At 44.3% G+C, this 19,345-nt stretch overlaps 1 protein-coding gene across 1 annotated transcript in view; it reads right to left on the bottom strand.

Moving 5' to 3' along the window:
* Positions 1-19,345, bottom strand: part of Slc9a2 (solute carrier family 9 member A2) — a 71,276-nt gene that overhangs the window by 16,049 nt on the left and 35,882 nt on the right. The window contains exons 3-5 of the mRNA XM_051204408.1: positions 15,266-15,516; positions 5,888-6,105; positions 5,245-5,447 (exon numbers count right to left, since the gene is read on the bottom strand). Coding sequence (XP_051060365.1) covers positions 5,245-5,447; positions 5,888-6,105; positions 15,266-15,516 — 672 coding nt within the window. The remainder of the gene's footprint in view (positions 1-5,244; positions 5,448-5,887; positions 6,106-15,265; positions 15,517-19,345) is intronic.

Below are 19,345 nucleotides of genomic sequence, written 5' to 3'. Positions count from 1 at the left end.
TTTCCCTCTTAAAAAAAAAAAAGGATCATTTTACTCATTTTATTTAGGTCTATATTAAATGTCTGATGGGAGATGTCATTCTGTATATGTGTTTCTCTTATTGGTTAATGAACACAGCACTCTTGGCCAATAGGAAAGCAAGATAGGCGGGACTGGGAGACAAGGAGGAGAGAGGAAGTAGTAAGGAGGAGATTCAAGATGGAGGACAGAGAGAGAAGAACGCCATGTCTCCGTTAAGATAAGACCACGTGGAAGTAAACCTACTCATAACAAATGTCCCTATTTCTATGGAATTCTTCCCAGTTGGTAATGTTGCATTGATTAAACATAGAAATTTATTTAACAAAAGAAAGCACATTCTAGGGTCTATAAAATAGGGAGCACCGCCGTCAATTCAGTTTGGCAGGCAACATCAGCAAATATTTATTGCTCAGGGCACCATGGGGCCTGAGCATCCCCGTGTCCTTGCTTATACAAAGACTCTTTTATCGGAGGCATCCCTGAGAGTGCCAGCAATTAACAATCTTGAGAAATAAAATAACATCACCCTCCACAGACAGTGATAAATTCCTAATCTCTGCCCCCCTCCTGTAAAGCAGACCATTACACACACATCTGTCCTTCATGGGCCCTTTGTGTCCCTTTCATGGAAGCAAGGGCTGAGGAAAAGTGACACAATGCCACACAATGTTCTGGCTGTTGCTTCTGCCATGAATGCTAACGTCTCCTGTCTCTGAGACATCAGAGTGGTGTCACAACCCACCTGCTGGCTTCACAGCCTACACAAGGATGTACGTCACATCATGAGTGAGCAGAGCTGACAAGTTGCTGTGTTTACTTTTACTACATTGACTTCCAGATAGCTGTTGAACAGATTTGTAGAATTCTTGGGGTCTTCTGTGTGACTGTAAGTAATGATCACGGGACTCTATTTTTCTGACCAAACTGAAGTATACTGAAGGACGTCAACGTTTCTCTTACTATTGTTTGGCCTAGTATTTTACATGGAATCATGAGATCAAAACCCTATGTTGGGTATTGTACTGTATGTACAACACCTGACAGGGAGGTCTCTAGGTAAACTGAGGCTGATAAAACTCAGATGGGAAAAGGTCAAAGAAACAGATCAGATTGGCACTGTTCAAGTCTCTCTCTCTCTCTCTTTTTTTTTTTTTTTTTTTTTTTTGCTAATTCATAATATAATTTCAAACCATGAGCATCAGGTCATATTGTACGTAAATAACATTACGGGTTTTATTGAAAGGAAAGTGAACTCAGATGTCTAGAAATCAAGAGTGTTTACTCATTTGCTATTCTATAAGCAATGCCACATTCAATGGCATGGTAATGTGCTACTCAAATTAGCAACATGATTTAGGCAATGTTTAAATTATCATGACAAGTCATCATAAATAATAAATCATGTCACATGTAACCTATTTGTGAAGACAGTCATAAGTTGATGTCAGACTGGAATAACTTATCCTTCAAGAGATTATGAAGGAGAGGGAAATAGATTTTAAAAAATTAACAAAGGGGGCTACTGGGGAGATCGTTTACTAATAGCTCTACAGAAGACCCAGATTTCATTCCCAGCCCTCACATGGCATCTCATAACTGTTTGTAACTCAAGTTCCGGGGGGACTTGATGCCCTCTTTTGCCTCTGATAATACCAGGCATGAATGTATGTGGTGCACAAACATACACACACAAAACATTCATCCACAAACAATTTTTAAAATTTAATAATAAACCCAGCAAAAATAAAAGCTGGCATTTGGAGGAAAATAGATGGCCTACTTAAAAGGCACAGTTTTATGCATGGATTTGTAACTAGGTACTCTATAGTGGCTCACACCTTTAATCCCAGCACTTAGGAGGTAGAGGCAGGCAGATTTCTGTGAGTTCAAGGTCAGCCTTGTATACAGAGTGAGTTCCAGCACAGCCAGGACTGTTACATAGAGAAAAAATATTTCTCTCTGTTTATTTGACCGATCTATTCTGATTTAAAAAAAAAATCTTTCTTTTTGAAGGATGTGGGTGTAAATTTGCATGTGTATGTGTGTAGTGTGTAGAGAAACAGTGATGGGAGCAGTATGGGGAGGGAGGGGAAGAGGGGGTCATAGTCAAGTCATAGTCACCCAGGGACTTAAGTACAAAGCCACCTACAGCCATCAGAATGAACTTGACCAAGTGACCCTTTAGTTTATCATGGGAAAGACTGGCCTGGGCACACTAGCCGTAGTCTTAGTAGTCAAATGCACCCATATGGGGTTAGTCAGATTGGTGTGTTCACCATATTCAAAGCAGCCAATGCATTGCATGGCTCCTACTGTCCGTCTGTTGCCTGAGCCCTTTCTTCTCCACTAGGACCTTTAGGCACCTTTACCCTCATGCACAAGCACATATACCAGTCTCCCTGTTTCTAATTTTGTCTCCCACATTTCCCTCTGCCATCCAAGAGCCTGCGATGCCCGCTCAAAGCATGCCATTCTCCTGCTGCACGTGCTTCTCAGTCCAGGTAAAAGCAGGCTCTACCTGCACCTGCCTCGCCTGCGCCCCTCTCCCTGGTCGGTGTGGCCGGTGGCTCTCGTTCTCTTCGCCCTTCCTGTCTTGGGTTCTGTGTCGCCCTCCCTTCCCCTTCTGTTTTTGTCCCCTGCCGGCTGGTTTCCTTCTTCTCCTCGTTTGCACCGTAGATTCCTCATGACTCCCACAAAAGAGCCCTGCTCACCTTAGATTCCCATGGCCAGTATTATCTATCCAAGGTGTCTTAAGTTGTGCATGTTTACTGTAGTGTAATTGATAACAGCCTAAGGCACAGGACATGAAAGTTCAAAGCAAAGCTGTTGAGCGTAGCGTACTGCCTAGGGCTGTTGCTGACCCGTAGATGTCTATCTACAAGCCAGTAAGGAGATAAATTTACATTCCCACTTCCAGTTTGTTACAAATCGAAAGAGAAAGTTTGTAATATGAAATATCAAATATCCAGACACACTGGACATGGCTTTAATGCCATCACCCAGGAGGCAGAGGCAGACAGAGCTCTATGAATGTGAGGTCTCCCTTGTCTACAAACTGAGTTCTGGGCCAGCCAATGCTACACAGTGAGACCTTCCCTCAAAAAAAAAAAATAAATAAATAAATAAATAAATAAATAAATAAAAATAGAGTGAGTACAGAGGCATGTAACGTAGGTAATTGATAATTTACTTGTATTTCTTGATTGAATCCCAACCCCAAATGGGAAAAAGTTATTACATATAGATCTATATTAATGTGTTTACATTAATCATCTATATACACATATGTTCTATGACTAATGGTATTGATTTTTAATACTTTTTCATATATAATGTTCTAGCTATAGCTATGTATTTTTATGTTTGATAGGACTAATGACTAAAAGCTATAAAACTGTATGATGTTGTACACTGTCTTTAAAACTTCTTTCTATGAAGTCACAGTAGTCGTATTCTACAATTGCGCCAGGCCAGTGATGTCTGGGGCAGAGGACTGTCTTTGTACTATAAGCACTGAGGACTTGCGGTCCTCTCCCAGTGACCTAGTTCTACATCCCACTAGGGTGATATGATTCTATTTTTGTGTCTGGTATTCTGAGATGACAGAATCTGTTCTGGGAGGAGCAGCCCCTTGGTACTGAGATGACACCATGGTTAGGGTATTTAGGAAGCACTTGAAGATGGTTACACAAAATTGAAAAGTCCTGTGTTTGTCTCCATGACCGTTCCGTTCCCTTCTGAGGTTCTGGTTGCCTTAGGGCTCAAGCTTAGCACCTTTCTGTTTCCTCGGTGTCCATATTCACACTCTACATGACCCATCGCATTTTTGTGGCTTGAGACACCATCATCGGAGGCCTGGCCTCTTTTAATACCTGCCCAGTCAGTGTCTGCACTTGCGAGTGTCACAGACATCCTCAACCCTGCAAGCTTGTGCTTGAACCTCCAACCTCCAGTTCTGGGATCACAGACGCCCCCCCCCCTTCTCACTTGAGGGTAGGTCCATTCATCTCCTTGCTCAGGCACCATCAAACCTGGGAACCAGTGAAGCTAACCCTCTTCATTCATGTCACATCCAGAGAGATCCTGCAGGCTCCATCATCAGATTGCACAACAGGATCTATCCTCTCTTCCGGCCACCTGGATCAGGTCCTGCATTCATGTTTCCTTGGCCTCTACTTTGTGTCCCCTTCCCTTGGAGAAGAGTGAAGCTCCTCACATGGCTCGTCACAGCCCTACATAATACATAGCCTCTGTTACTCTAGCCCACCCTATACTCCAGCCAAGAACATTCTGTATCCAGGAAACAAGATCTCCCCCGACACATGGGCCTGGAATGTCCTCCATCTTGGCTAAGGCCGCCGCCGCCTCCTACAGGCCTTTGCTCAAATGTCAGACCCCCCCACACACACACACACACACACTTTTCCCTTCTATAAACATCAATTTAGAGTTGTACCATACCCGCAGTCTATGTGACCCTCTTCCCTCCTGACCCTGCCTTGTTTATTGTGTACCTCCCACCTTTAAGAATATTCCATGCTTTACTATTAGGTCCCTCTCCTAGTGTATGCTGCTCTCCCCTAGCCCCTGACAAGAAGGGAAGTTCTGCAGAGACAGGAATATACTCTTATATTTTTTCTCAGGCAAGGAGTCTAAATTCTAACAGCAGTGCATGCCACAGAGCACAAGACAAATTCATCTCTGCTAAATGAATATGGACAGCATATAACCAATCTCCTGAGAGCTGGCATACTGACTGACTGACTGACAGAGTCAGAGCAGCCATGCTTACTGCTCTAGGCAGAGCACAGTCAGCAGCCAGCTCTTGTCAAATAGCTGCTAGAAGGTCATGGCTCACAGCCAGGACTTAACAAGGACATTTACCAGGTCGGGGAGCGAGGCGAATGACAAGGATTAGAGCTAGGGCCGTGCACTGTGTCAGTTTCCAGTAGTACATACACACCAACCCCTGAGCTGAACTTTTCCTTAAATGACCGTTTCCTCCGTGGTGGAAGTGACTGGCCAAGTGACCAGATTGGGATCGTGTAATGTCCTGCACAATCCGAGCCGTGAACCCGGGGAGGAAATATCGTGTTCCCTGTTCGGGTGACTCCCAGAGCCTCACACACCTTGGTTCCCCTACCCGCACTCACTTGGATGGCCAAGAAGTGCTCATGGCCTGAAGAAGGGAGAGACTTTTCTAGAAGAAATAGCTACACTCACCAGAATGAAGACAGTGAAGAATATAACAACAATGGCGGCCGTGATGAAGAGCTTCTTTCGAGGGAACACACTAGCGGGGAGAAGAAACACCAAGGCAAAACATATGGCGCCTCGGAGCCCGCCGTAGGCGATGATGAACTGGTCCTTGAAGGTCAGGGGGATGGTCCGGAACCAGTTAATCACTTGAGTCAGGACAAAGACACCTGTGGGCAGAGAGGGACCCAGAGGAAGCAGACTGGGTGAATACGGACAGGGACAGGCAGGGGGACTCTGAGTCACCGAATCTCCGTGACTGTGCAAAGTGTGCACCCCACTCCCCACCCCATCCTGCGAATCCTGGGGACTCGTGTGTCCTCGCTGTTATCAACTCAGAGTAATGTGCTTCTACCCATCAGAATTAGAGTCATAAAGAGAGACTAATTTTATTTCCAGTAAAACCCAGGGAGGGGGTATGCAAAAAGGATGAGACGAGGAAGAAAAGAAGTCAGTGGGAAAAGAAGAGGAAAGGGGGAAGGGGAGGGAAGACCAGAGAGTAGACAAGGAAGAAGAAATGGAAACAGAGGCCGCCAGCCACAGCAGAAAGAAAGAAGTCCCACTGGGTCATTGTCGCTGACTGTTCACTGAGCAAGCGCCTGCTCCTTACCCAGTGCTCGCCAGATCAGACAGAAGGCCAGGGTGAAGCAAACGAAAGCCCAGTTCCACTCGTGGTTCTTCCCAACGGTGGACACGCCCATGAAGATGAAGATCAAGGTCTCGCTCACGCTGCTCAGCATCTTCATGAAGTACTTGATGGTCGTGTAGGACTTCTGAGACACGTTCTCTTCCACGTACTTATTCATCGTCATGGCACACGCCGTGATTCTAGGGCAAGATGCAGTTTCTGTTCAAACATGGCCTCGGCCACAGCCAGAGTACCAGGCTCAGCTCCTGAGCACGAAGCAATCGCTCTGTCTTCTGCTCACCCGGAGCCCTAAATTTTCCCTCTACCTTCTGCCCGTCGCCAGACACACAAATCCCCCGAACAATTCATGGTCACCATCGCCAACAAACCTTCCTTTGAGCATCCCAAACGTTAAAAGTCCAGAATAATTTGAAACCCACCGTCGTCCTACAGAAGCAATCCTCACATTTATTTCATAGACTTTATTCACGCATTACATAAAAACCTTGAACTACGGCATAAAATCTACGCTCTTCCCAGGTTGCACTTCTTCTCCTGCACCCCTCTCCGTATAACTCGGTAACATTCCAGCTAGTCTGTGGTGTCTATTTCTACGACATCCAAAACAGGCTCTCCAAGAATTCCTAAGTAAAGGAACCTTTTTTGTTGTTGTTTCGGTTTGGTTTTTCATTTGTTTGTTTGATTGTTTCTTTTCTCTATCACTTTCTTTTTGGTTTGTTAATTTATTTCTTTCTTTTCTCTATCATTTTCTTCACAACTTTGGGGCCACTGTGTCCTATCTCTCTTACCTTACGGTAGCTGTTTTTGACGTGGCATCTTTGCACGCCTCAGAGAACAGTCAGATCAGAGTCGTGCTGGCAAGGTGGGTACTCACACTCCTCACGTGTTTCCCTCGCTGGGGCACACGGTTTCACACGCTTCTCACTCTACCTGGCACACACCTCATACCCCGACTGCCCGCAAAGCATGCCATGTTCTTGACTAGCGTATGTAAGCCTAGGATATCACCCCCCTCCCAACCAACTCAAATGCTGCCCAACGATGGAAATGTAGTGTGATGTAGATGACAAGTATGCACCAAGTCCTCTAAGAAGAGAGATGGTCCCTGCAGATAGTGCCAAAGTACTTCATTGTGAAAATGGGCTGAAAACAGGATGGCGGGACTCTAGTGAGCTACCCCCAGCTTGCACTGAGTGATAGATAGCCAAGGCATAAACAACTCCCAGTCATGGTGGACCTGATTCAACCCCAGGGCCACACCAATGAGGCATGTGTGGCCCACGGCCTCTATAGTGGGCTTCCTTAACCCACGAAATGTGTTTGTAGGGAAAACTTCCTCTTAAGACACGGGACTTCTGAATAATGCAAATGCAAGAGGCTCTGAGATCAGAGTCAGGGGGTAATCACAATCCCATGCCCTTGCAACAAACAGATCCACCCCTCACCTGAATACTTTTATATTAAAACAAGACAAACAACACTCCACCTTTGCAAGGACTCTGCCACCACCAGAACAAGAAAAAAAAAAATGTTCCTTTTAGATTTGCATGGGTGAAGGATGTATAATTCATACAGTCTCCAAAAGAAAGGGTGGCCTTAGAAATGGGCTAATAAAATTGAGCAGCCGCAAATATGGCAAAGCCTCTGCATAGCTGAAGGCTTATTCAATGCAGGTTCGTGTTTGGAGAACTTTCCTCGGAGCCAGGAACTGAGTAAACACTTTGTACGGGTTGTGTCGACTAATCCTCATAACCTGTTTATGAGGCAAGGTCTATTATCCCCCCCCCCATGTTCGTAAATGGGAGAACAAAGGTGGACTCAATACTTCGCCGCTAGTAAATGGTGGTGCCCAGGTGTTCGGCCAGGGAGTCTGGTGGAAGCCAGTACTGTTGTAGACCTGACCCTCAGTCCTAGGAGTTCTTAGTGAGTCCAATGGTCTGTGGGAGACTCCTTGTCGAGCCCTGTCCCTCTACTGTAAGAAATTAGTGCTGCTCAGTCTGTTTGATCATCTCACTCTCCCATAAATCAAAATCGAAAATACTTTTAGTTAGGCTAAAATAATCATGGCGGAGCTGTGCTCCTTCTGGAAGCTTCCAAGGAGAATCTGTCTCCCCCTCCCCCACCTGTTTTTTTTTCTGCTCTACCTTCTAGAGGCTGCTTAAAATCTCTGGCTTGTGGCCACATGGCTCTGCCTCTAACATCCCCGATTCTGACAATGATTAACTCCCTTTTATAAGGGTCCTGTGATTACAGCCCATATGACTATTGTTATTGCAATTTCCGCAGCTCAACAGCCTCGTCAAATCTCATCTGCAATATCCCATTTGTCTTAGAATGTAAGTGATTAGCAAGTTCCACGAATTAGGATGTAGACGTCTTTGACTACCCTTGGTTAATTACATATCAGAAATCTAGATCTTTTCATGATTTTCACTTAATTAGATCCCAGGCTTCTGCATACTAGGTAAATACTCACCTCTGAGCTTCATTTATAACCCTTGTAATTTCCACATAGGGTCTCACTTAGGTTGGCCTTAAATTTTCTCTAGTGTATCAGCCAGCCTTGAGTTTGAAATCCTCCTGCCTCATCCTCTGGGTTGCTGGATTTACAGATCTACACCACCAGGCTCAGCTTACTTCAATTTTTAAAACCATATTTTCAGAAATTAATATTCCCCAGTTCAAGATAATGAGGCAAAGGCTACACTGAAATTATAATTTTTCTGGGTCGCAGCCTTTTATAGGGAAGAGGGGCTCAGCAATGAGGACAGATGAGTTTCTCTTCTCAAGACTGAAAGTAGAAAACTTGGATATGATTTATAATGGCCATATTACTTCTTAAAATATTCTAATCCTGTGGGCAGGGTGCTTTAAGATCAGGGAGATTTTTAAATATACAGACAAATATGGAGAATGGTGGATACCAAGTACTTGTTACCCAATTTCCCCCAGTTACTTTTCTTTATAAAGGGAAGCACCAACCACTATCAAGTTGAAGCTCTGTGGTTCTTCAGCCCATACTCAATTCCTTCCCTTCTTGGCTTTTAAAGCTTTTAACCATCATTTGAGAAGCATTTCTGCAATACTAGAATGATGCTGTATAAATATAGGCTACCCACCCCTCCCCAACCATGGCCTCCTTATTACTTAAGCAATAAACACATGATGAAGGCAGAAATTAATATTTAGTCCATGATGGGAAGCAACTTAACAAACACCAGTCATTACAATGTGATTGGTCCGTGGAGATGAAGGCAAGTTTGGCACAGTTTCTGGCACAGTTTCATCCTTCAAAAGCTCCTAGTCTAAGGGGAGGAATGGTCATGCTGTACAACATTGCTGGTGCTAGACACAGGAACAGAAAGGGTGTGTTGGCAGTGTCTTCTAGACCTGAGGCCATTACACAGGAGCTCACAGGAGCTGTGGTTACCTCCACAAGAACTCATCAAGGTCAAGCCAGTCAATAAACCAGCATGGAGTGGGAGATGCTCATGAGAAGTTGATGGCTTCTGGGGAAGAGGGAATCAGTTTTCTTCAAAGATTTAGTCGCTGGTAGGTTGTGCTTGTCCCAATTGGTGGCCCTTCAGCCATATGTACATACTTGGTGTCTAGGATTTTATATATATATACATATATATATGTATATATATATGTGTGTGTGTATACATATATATATATATATATATATATATATATATATTTCGAGATAAAGAAAAGGACATGAAGTTGGGAGAAGGATGTGATGTTAAGGGCTTCAAAAGAAGTTGGATGTATTGTGTACATATATGGAATTGCCAAAGGATAAATAATACTAAATCAAAAGAAGGGATATGGTAGAATTTTAGAGAAGTAAATTTTTAGTTAAACCACAGAGAAGTGTGCATTTATACACATTTGTCGTTAGTAAGAGGCCAACCAAGAACGAAGAATAGCAGGAAAGTAAAACTTCCCTTCGGTGCCCGCAATCTTGCATTTTGAAGGCCCCCTACTGATAATGGAATGTGATACACGAGTCCCTTACATAAAATGAGAGCATTTGAACATAACCTAAGCACCCCCAACTTGTACATTCTAAACTACATCTGGACAACTTATAGTGTCAAATACAATGTAAGCATTGTGTAAGTGACCATCACCTTCTGTTCCACACGTTATAACAAGATAGAGGTCTGCCCCAGTCAACACGATGCCACTGTTGTTTGTAGTCATTTATGATATTCAACTGGTAGAATTCACCGACAAATAAGTTTAATTCAAGAAAAGCAGATGGACATGTACAGAAGTTTGAAAGAAAGAGGTTGGCATGCTCAGATAACTACTGGAATATTCTGGTAGCCAGAGGAGAGTGAAATGGAAACATCAAAGATCAATGAAGAAGGCAAAGGTCAGAAAATGGTAGTTATACATAACAATCAAGAGCTTCTATTTGATTCTGTAGACAGTCTGGGAGGTTGAGATTTACATATTTGGCTCTAACTGACCCCTCCAGTCCCCATCATCTCTGTCCCTACCTCTATTTCTTCTAAGTCCATTAGGAACAAGAAAAGTGTCCCTTGCTTTGTCTATGTTTATCATATCATGAATGTATCTTGACTCAGTCCCTAGATGAATATACTCTTAACAGGAATAGTACTTTGATATGAACAAAATTATACTCTAGGAAAAAAAACCTCTGGAAGGGTGTCACATATGCAGAGGACAGATTTGGAAGGGTGCATTCCAAAACGATGCAGATAATTTGTTTCCTTCCATAGCTTGTCATTTCACTTTCAAAACCCACTCCAGCACCTGGCCTATGTAACACACCAAAACATGGACGTGTTTTGACAGGTGTTAGGTTTCATTGTGTGAGACCACATAGAGGTCAGACATACTGCTTTGTGATTATCTTGCCTGGCTTTAACATAAATGTATGGTGATTATCACCAATTTAGAGATGGAAAAGTAAAATCACTATAATTAGTGGGTTTTGCTTTTAGCAGCAATTGAGGTCGTCTTCATCCCTGTGTAGCTTAAAATATAGCATAGGCACAGATCAGGCTGGCTAATACTCCCTCAACAAGGTCTTCAAGGGGAAGACAGAGTTTTTACTTAAAATGATCTGTCATTCGACTATCTGTGAATAGAAAATTCTTTCAACGGTTTCCTTCTTCTGTAGGAGGCCATGAATCCAGTATAGCATCCCATAAAGCTGGCCTTCTGCAGACTGTATTTCCCTTCTATCAGAATGCACTTTGGGAGAGCATAGGCTCATGTTAGTCTCTCATGATTCTGTACCTGAGTTGCTGCCAAGTTCGGGCTCCTTGGCTCTTTGGGCATGACCAAAGGGATCTAGCATCAGAATCGAAAGCAGGAGGTGGAGGCAGACAGATGTCTGGTTGTGTAAGCACATGTATAAGTGCATATTTACAAACTTACACACATATTATAAAGACATGCATTTATAATATTTTACAGGAATCATCGTACTTTATGTTTTATTGGAAGGTGGGACCCAAAGGCTAACACAGGATCTGAGGGCTACTGTGTTTTAGTTGAGTTTTCCAGCTGTTCCCCTTCCCCCACCCCCAGTCTCCAGTCAGGCACCTTCCTGCTGCTATCAGCTGTATATCCTCTCCTGGGGAGCCTTCCTTAGCCCTGGAGGCAGCTGGCCAACTTAGGGCTGTGACCTCTGGCTTTTACCCCACGGAACCATTAGTTATCCTGTCAGTTGCATGGGGAATAGTGGTGTAAAAGGGACATGGACACGCCTGCTTCTGCATTCATTATAACAGGTGGAAAAAACACAGGACGGGTCCCAGATAGATACCTACACGGCAGATGTGAGAACCGGCTTTCCTCTCCTTCTCAGAGAGCAGGTCCATGGACACCCCACAGCCTCTCATCCTGGAGGCTTTCCTTATTCTTTCCCATCCTCCCAACATGCTCTTCTTCTTTTTTTTTTTTTTATCAGTGAGATCTCATCATTTCTACCCTATTGAGAAAGTGATATTTTTCCCTCCTGGTAACATGGAGTCGGCATAGATTGGGTGGCTGTCTCAGCCAAAGCCAGCTGTAAATTTTAAATTCCCAGCCTTATGCTGGCGACAGGCCTCACTTTTCATCAAACAGGGATGGTGCATACACAGTTTGGTTCCATCCAAAATGGTGTCCCAGTCACTGTCCTTCCCTTGAATTTCCCTAATAGGACCTGGCTGGATAGATCTCCCTCACTCTCTAGCAATGGGGTTGCAGAAACATAAAACCCAATTTCTACCTAAGCCTTCCTTTGTAGCTAACCATGACACAAAGGAAGGCAGTGCTGACAAAGGTTTTGGTGAACATGGGAATCCTTGGAGTCTCGTCCGCAGTGATATGTACCTGTCCTTGTTAGGAGTCTATTTATTCCCATAACCCAGCAATCCTCCCTTCCTGTGGCTTGTTTCCATGCCTCTTGCTAGCACAGCTTTGCTATCCTGTTTGAACTGGACACCTGGCTACAAGGGCACCAGATGACTCCGGTTACCTCAAATAGCTAGGGATTAAGTGTGAGGACACGTGGGAAGGCAGGCTCGGCCACTTGGCCAGATCTCTAGGGAACGCTGAAAACTCAGAGCTCTGGCCGGGGCAAAGGGAGAGGAGACGCACAGAGAGGTGCAGAGAACGAGGGTTAGAGGAGTCTCAGTGGCAGAGAGAGGAGCTTCACACAGCCGTCCTCAGAGCCAACCAGGCTGAGACCTCTCCATGCAGAGAATAAGTGAGATGCACATCGAGGCCTTTAAAATCAAAGCGAGGCCATCAGTCAGCTTCGGGTGCCCAATAGGTCACTGGAAAAGTAGACCTTGACTCTCTGTGTTGGATGGGTGTCTATCAAATAGAAATGTGAGGTACACAACCTAAAGGGAAGAGATGTTGATTTGGGGCCCAGGGATTCAGTCTGTGGTCACCTGGCCCTATTGTTTTGAGCCCGTGGGAAAGTATATCAGTGTGTGTGTGTGTGTGTGTGTGTGTGTGTGTGTGTGTGTGTGTGTGTGTGTGTCGGGGAAGCTGCCCTATGGTGGCTGGGAAATGCCAGGAAGTTTGTGCCCCAGGATCCCCCTTCAGGAGCACAGCCCAGGTAATGTAATTTCCTTCTAGTCAGCTACGCCTGCACGTTTCCTTCTGCGTGACATTCCCAATCATCAGTACATTGCCCTGAACCTGTGTCAACTCTGAAGGAGCCCAGCAGTGCCACCAGGCCCTTTCAGGAAATGTACTGATTTTCTTAAGTCAGCCAAGCTGGAGGCTCATTGGCTTCATCCTACGAATGAACGAAGTTGTGTTGGCATGGTGAAGCTGTCACCCCGCCAGTACAACCTCCTACAGAACTGGAAGTGTGGTTGGAGGGAAGGATGATTAGCCACCAGCTTTGAAACCCAGCCTCGATTATCTCCAGCGTTGGCCCCACTGTTTGTCCGCCCGCCTAGAAAGTAAGTGGGGGATGAGAAGGATGGCCTCTCTGGTTTTGGCTTTTGACACAGGATGTGAGAACTCTGTCCTCCAGGCTGGCCTCCAGCTCATGGTGGTCCTTCTGCCTCACTCTCTAAATGCCGAGATAGAAGACACACATGCCCCGTGTCCCTAAACAGCTGAAAATAATGTTTTTTAAATACTACAGCCCCGGAGTTCATACAATGAGCTCCAAGGAGAGTGCTTGCAAATGCGCCTGTGAGGGTACTCACACCCATGTGGGATTTGAGCAGCATGCTGACCATTAGAACACAGAGCCTTACTTCTGAGAAAACTGGTGTGTTGATATAAATATGTCCTGTAATCTACCCTCAGAGGATAATGGCTGTGCAAGGGAATTTGGTTTCTTAGAGTCTCTTATTTTTGTACTTACTGGTACTTTCATTATGTTGGCCCAGTGTAGATGTGGTAGTTTGAAGGAGATGTCCTCTACAAGTTTGGGGCATTTGGATACTTGGTCACCAGTTGGTGGCGATTTGGGGGAGGGGTAGGCCCCACATACTCCAAGCATCCTTTCCAATCCTTCCTCACCCACTTCCACCCTCCAGCAACTTTCAGCCACTCAGTATCTTCAGGGACTCCCATCTCCACTTTTGAACATCCATCGTACAAAACAGTTAATCCCAGATGGCTACTTTGAGTGTTCTAGACATGCACGCAGTCCAGAGTACGACTGTGAAATCTAGGTTCCCTAAGAACCTGTGTCTAGAACAAGCCTGCTCAGAAATCAGACGCAAGGCCCAGCCCATAGGCTGTGACAGACCTTGTAACTAGCAGGTCACACGTTCAAAGATCAGAGGGGACACTGGAAGTCACACAGTGATATGAATAGCAACCAGGAATGTCTTCTTACTGGGTCAAACTGGATTAATTCGTTGCTTTATTTAGGCTCTCTTTGAAACGGAAAACCACCCAACCTTTAGCTCGTGGCTTTGTATGACAGCCAGTTCAACTTCCCGTTGCCTCCTAGTACCACAGACTCCATTTGCTTCTCAAATGAGACTGCTGCCAAGGGACGTGAACCCAAACACTCTTTAATCAAAGACCCACCTACATCAGGTCAGGGGGGGAATTGCACAACCTAAGATGTTTTTCTTTGCCCTAGAGGGAATGTGACCATCATACAATGCACATGTTTGGGGGGAAACTCTATTGACTAGCTTCCTTCAGCATAACGTCCTGAAGGCCAGGATGACCTGAACATTACCAATTGGCGGCTCACACACCCAAGCTTTTAAAAACCTTCGTCCGAGTTAGTAAATGAGACAGCAACTGTATCTTTAATAAGTAAATTATTATTACTTATTTCAAAAATAATTTAAACCCTATATCAAAAAATTTCAGTTCCTTATTAAAATGATCCATAAGAAATGACAGGATCTTACCCAGTGCATCCTGTAATTAAATGAGATTAAACTATGGCCGACAAACCTACTGTGAGTAAGAACATTCAAATGGATGCAGAAAACCTCTCTAGAACTCCACGGGCAGTTTAGGTAATGCAACCTAGTTGGAGTATTCTGCAGCCTCCCACACAGAGCCCACTGAATGGGGATCAGACTCATAAAATGCTGATGTTTGATCCAGAGTAACAATCAAGTTCATTGTTGTATTTCATAGGAAACTCAAGAATTCACTTTAGCACCTTTTCCAGGTCAGCTCCAGCTTATTAAATTGGAAAATACATCCTTTCATTTCAATGTAGCAAAAGGTTTAAGAAAATCACATTCTAGTTGCTCTCAGGATAAGAAAATCTAGTCTTTTTCATAACTCGGTCAACTTTGATAATCCCTGAATGTACAAGTCCAATACAACGCACGAATCAAGGACTGTTAGTGGAGAGACACTTACGCCATGATGCCTGAGAGATGGAACATCTCAGCTGTGATATAGGACAAGTAGCTGTACAGGAAGACAAAAAGCGGCTCAATGACTCGGATGTTGTGGGTGAAACGGGTGGTAAAGGCTGCTATAAATCCCAGGAGGATGCCGATGAGCACCCCGCCAATTCCCACGACAAAGAAGTTCGCAATGCCCGCAAACACATCGACGGTGTGGATGGTCTTCATTTGGCAGAATGACTTGAACAGGTTGTACAGGACCTGGGGGAAATGAGGGATCATACTGTCAGTTCCTCTGGAGCCAGAGACACGCCAATGGATGGCGTGCTTGTCACACAAGTGTGAGCATCCATGTTTGAATTCCCAGCACCCTTGCAAATTCAGAGTTGGCATGGAGGCCTGCATGTCAACCACAGGGGGCAGAAACAGGGGATCTCAGAAGCCAGCTGGCCATCAAACCAGGGTCAACTTTGAGGTCCTGACTCAGTAAATAAGCTGGGGATGGATGGAGGAAAACTCCCAGTGTTCACCCTCCTCCTTCATGTGCACACCCACATACATGTACATACATGCACACATGCACACACATGAGAAAGAATAAAAATATTCTCCATAGTTTTCCCTGTGATCATCCTGGACACAGAGGAAAAGTCTCCTAAAAAGGAGATTTGTTCTGTGTCAGAGGAAATCACTGTGTAGTTATTTGCACACATAATAATATTGTGGCTTTGAATAAAATCGTTGGCAAAAAGTATCTTGGTGTCTTGCCAGATAAACTATTATAAAACAGTGAAGAAGAGGACATTGCAAAGCTTTCGCGAAATTATTCCTGAAACATTATTTTTTTTTCCCAGCCGCCACCTGGAAGGATATTTTAAAACACTTGCTTGCCATGCATTGCTCATATTTCCATTGCTCAGTAGTCACACGTCATAGAGAAACTTATCAGACTGTTGTGAACATACATTTACTTTACAAAGTCCTGCCAGACAGTCATGACATGGGACAGGCACACTCTCTAGCAGGGACCCCATTAAAGGATTCCTCCTTCTAGGAAACTCTTCTTCACTCATATCCTGCCTCCTTGATCTACCTACATATGCAGTGTGCCTGGTATAAAGTACCAGGGATGTTTCTTAAAGTGAAAAGGCCATATATACTTGGAGTGTGAACTTATGTGCTGTATATGTGGTATACCTTCACACACACTTTATGCTTATAAAGTAATGGATACGCTCCTGTTTGGTTTTGGGGCAGTCTTGATTTAATTAAGACCTCAAGAAATCTACTCCGTGTTCGCTGGGCGGTATGTTTTTACCCATGTGTGGAAGCCCCAGCGCCACATGGGAGGAAGGCTCCCACTTTTTCCCACAGATGGAGAGTCAAGGTCAACTCAAACACATTTCCTGAATGGTTGGCACTGTGGAATTTACCACTATTGGGCATTCAGGATTTTCGAAAGCCGACTTGTGAGGGCATTGAACACAAGGCTGGGATGTACCTTCGCTCGACTTCTAAGAAAGTCAAAATCAGTCAAAAATGTTGTAAAATCGCATGGCACGAAATGTCAGAGGCGATGTTAGAATACTGATTTTCTGGCCTGCATAAGGTCTCAATCAACATGGACACATGAGGCAGCCAGCTCCTGATAATCAGACCGTGTCCCAGTGGATGCCACACCACAACCTCCACCTTGTTTATAGAGTGTATCGCCTTAGAGGCTTGGCAGAAACATTTGCTCCTTTCTTCTGGATTGCAAGCTCCTTGGGGGTCAACCAGCACTTTGTTAGGACTTCTGTCTTCTGTGATGCCCGGCGGAGGCAGCAATTCCTGCTTGCGGTCATAAGTTTGCTACAGGATCCAAATACAGTAGCATCACACTGCTCCCTGGCAGGGTTTAAGAGGTAACATATGCCTCTCTTGCCTCCAAACTACCAAAGACAAAGGTGACTGCCACCATTGTCTCGGAAGTAGCTTTTCTCAATGCTTTTTTTTTTTTCCCAATGGATTTCTGCATTGAGTGTTCAGTGGTAGGCCAGTTCAGTTTTTGCACAGATTGCCTCCCTCCAGTTCTACTTAGATACTCTATAGTTCTGGCCTTGACTCTACCAGCTCGACTCTGTCTGCCTGCAGCCTGCACCAGTGAGCCAATGTCTCCCAATCTACCCTACCTATTGGGGGCCCATTTCTATTCCCAAGAGCCAAAATCTTTAGTTTCCTGACTTTGGGAAGACCTGACAGTCGCAATATACAAGGATATTTCCCTCCCTCCCATTCCTTCTCTTTTCTTTCTTCTCCCCATTCCTCCCTCAGCCCCTCTGTCCCTTCCTTCCTTTCTTCCTCATTTAATGATTTCCACAATACCCTTAAACGTCAGGAGCAGAATTTCCCCCACTGTTCTACAAAACACGCATGTCCCCATTTCTGCCTATGCTTTCCTTTCCTGACCGTGACAAGCTCCTAACCCTGAGCTTCCAAGGTAGCATTCCCGGAGCCGCCAGGATTCCCAGGAGTCCTCATGGATTACTACAGCCTCTGGGTACTGTCCTTTCCTCTGACCCGCAACACACAGACGGACCCCAAACCACATAGCCCTTGCCATTTTGTGCCGGCTGCCTTCCCTATGGGTATGATGTCTCCTCCAACATGGCAAAAAAAACAAAACAAAACAAAACAAAACAAAACTTTCCAGAGGGAGCCAGAAGCAGACTGCTCCTCCATTACCCCTCCATCTATCACACTGACAGGACCACGTGGGGCCCTTGTACATGAAAACTGTTGTCAACGGAGCTGTACAGTCATGACCCTTTCAAAATCGTTTTCCTAGCCACTCAACACATCCATTATCAAAGGGTGTCCTGCTCCAAGTATTGCTCTGAAAGAGAGAAGCTGAATCACAGGAGCGTTCCATTTGGGTGATGGACAAAAGGTCCAGTTTGACCAGTTCACTGCCAAAGATACCAGTGCCATGTTGGATGAAATGGCAAGGCCTAAGCAGCATCAGAAAGCCTCTATAAGAGCCAACTTGTTTTATGTTTAATCTTGTGCAACTAATTATAACCACATACATAGTTCATTTCAGTTAAATTCTTTAATTTTACCTGAGATAATCTGTAGAAAAGTGGGTTTTAATTTATATATGTGTGCATGTGTAGATAATGGTGTGTGTGTGTGTGTGTGTGTGTGTGTGTGTGTGTGTGAAGTATCTCAGATGTTGGCCAGAAAGTTGACATGTATTTTTAAGAAATTAAAACTCCAGTGGCACCTCTGTAGTAAATTAATAATAGGCCAATATGATGACTGAGTACTCTCAGGCCCTCAGGCCTGTCATATGATCTAAGGTTCATTTGCTATGAATATTTAAATATGCATTGTGCAAATTATGAATTAAATGACTTAAATTTGGATTTAAAATGTGTGGTGATTCAGTTAAAATATATAAAACAAGTTATATAAATACAGTTGCTTATTCCATAAACATAGCATGCAGCTCACCTTGCTGTAAAACTCAAAGCATAATTATTTTATATCATGGATTTCAGGTAACCCTGTGACTTGTAAATCTAGGTTGAGCACACAATGTTCCGTGCTTATCTGCCTTAAGTGACGTTCCACCCCACAGCCCATGGTAACTTAGCACCAAGATGCAGCACTAACTTCTGTCTTCAAAGACAGCTGTCCTTTACCAACCCTACCTGCAGGTAGCTAACTGGGAAGCATTCCAGGAAGCTCCTTGAATCTTCTTGGGGACGTTGTTAGAACACTCAACGGGTGCACTGTGTTCTAGTCATGATGCTAAACGTGACCATGTGAGACTAAGTTACAGACCACGGTGGAAAAAAAGCAGGATGTCTCTTTATATCTAGGTCCTTGGACAGTCTTTGGACTTGAAATATTTTCACAAAATATCAAGACGGTTTAACATTAAAATCCTAAAACTTGGTTTTAATTTTTCAATTGTGTGCCATTGCTATACTCGGTTCTGATTTACCTTACCCTTTGGTGATAGATAGCATGGGGGGTTTGATCTTAGGTAAAACGTCCCAACTCTGCCTTAGAAGGAATCTGGCTAGAACACAATGGTTTACGC

This window comes from Phodopus roborovskii, unplaced genomic scaffold (assembly GCF_943737965.1).
Source record: "Phodopus roborovskii unplaced genomic scaffold, PHOROB, whole genome shotgun sequence".
In the NCBI taxonomy this organism is placed as follows: Eukaryota; Metazoa; Chordata; class Mammalia; order Rodentia; family Cricetidae; genus Phodopus; species Phodopus roborovskii.
Note: the sequence above shows the minus strand (reverse complement) of the source record. Positions and strands in the feature narration are given on the sequence as shown.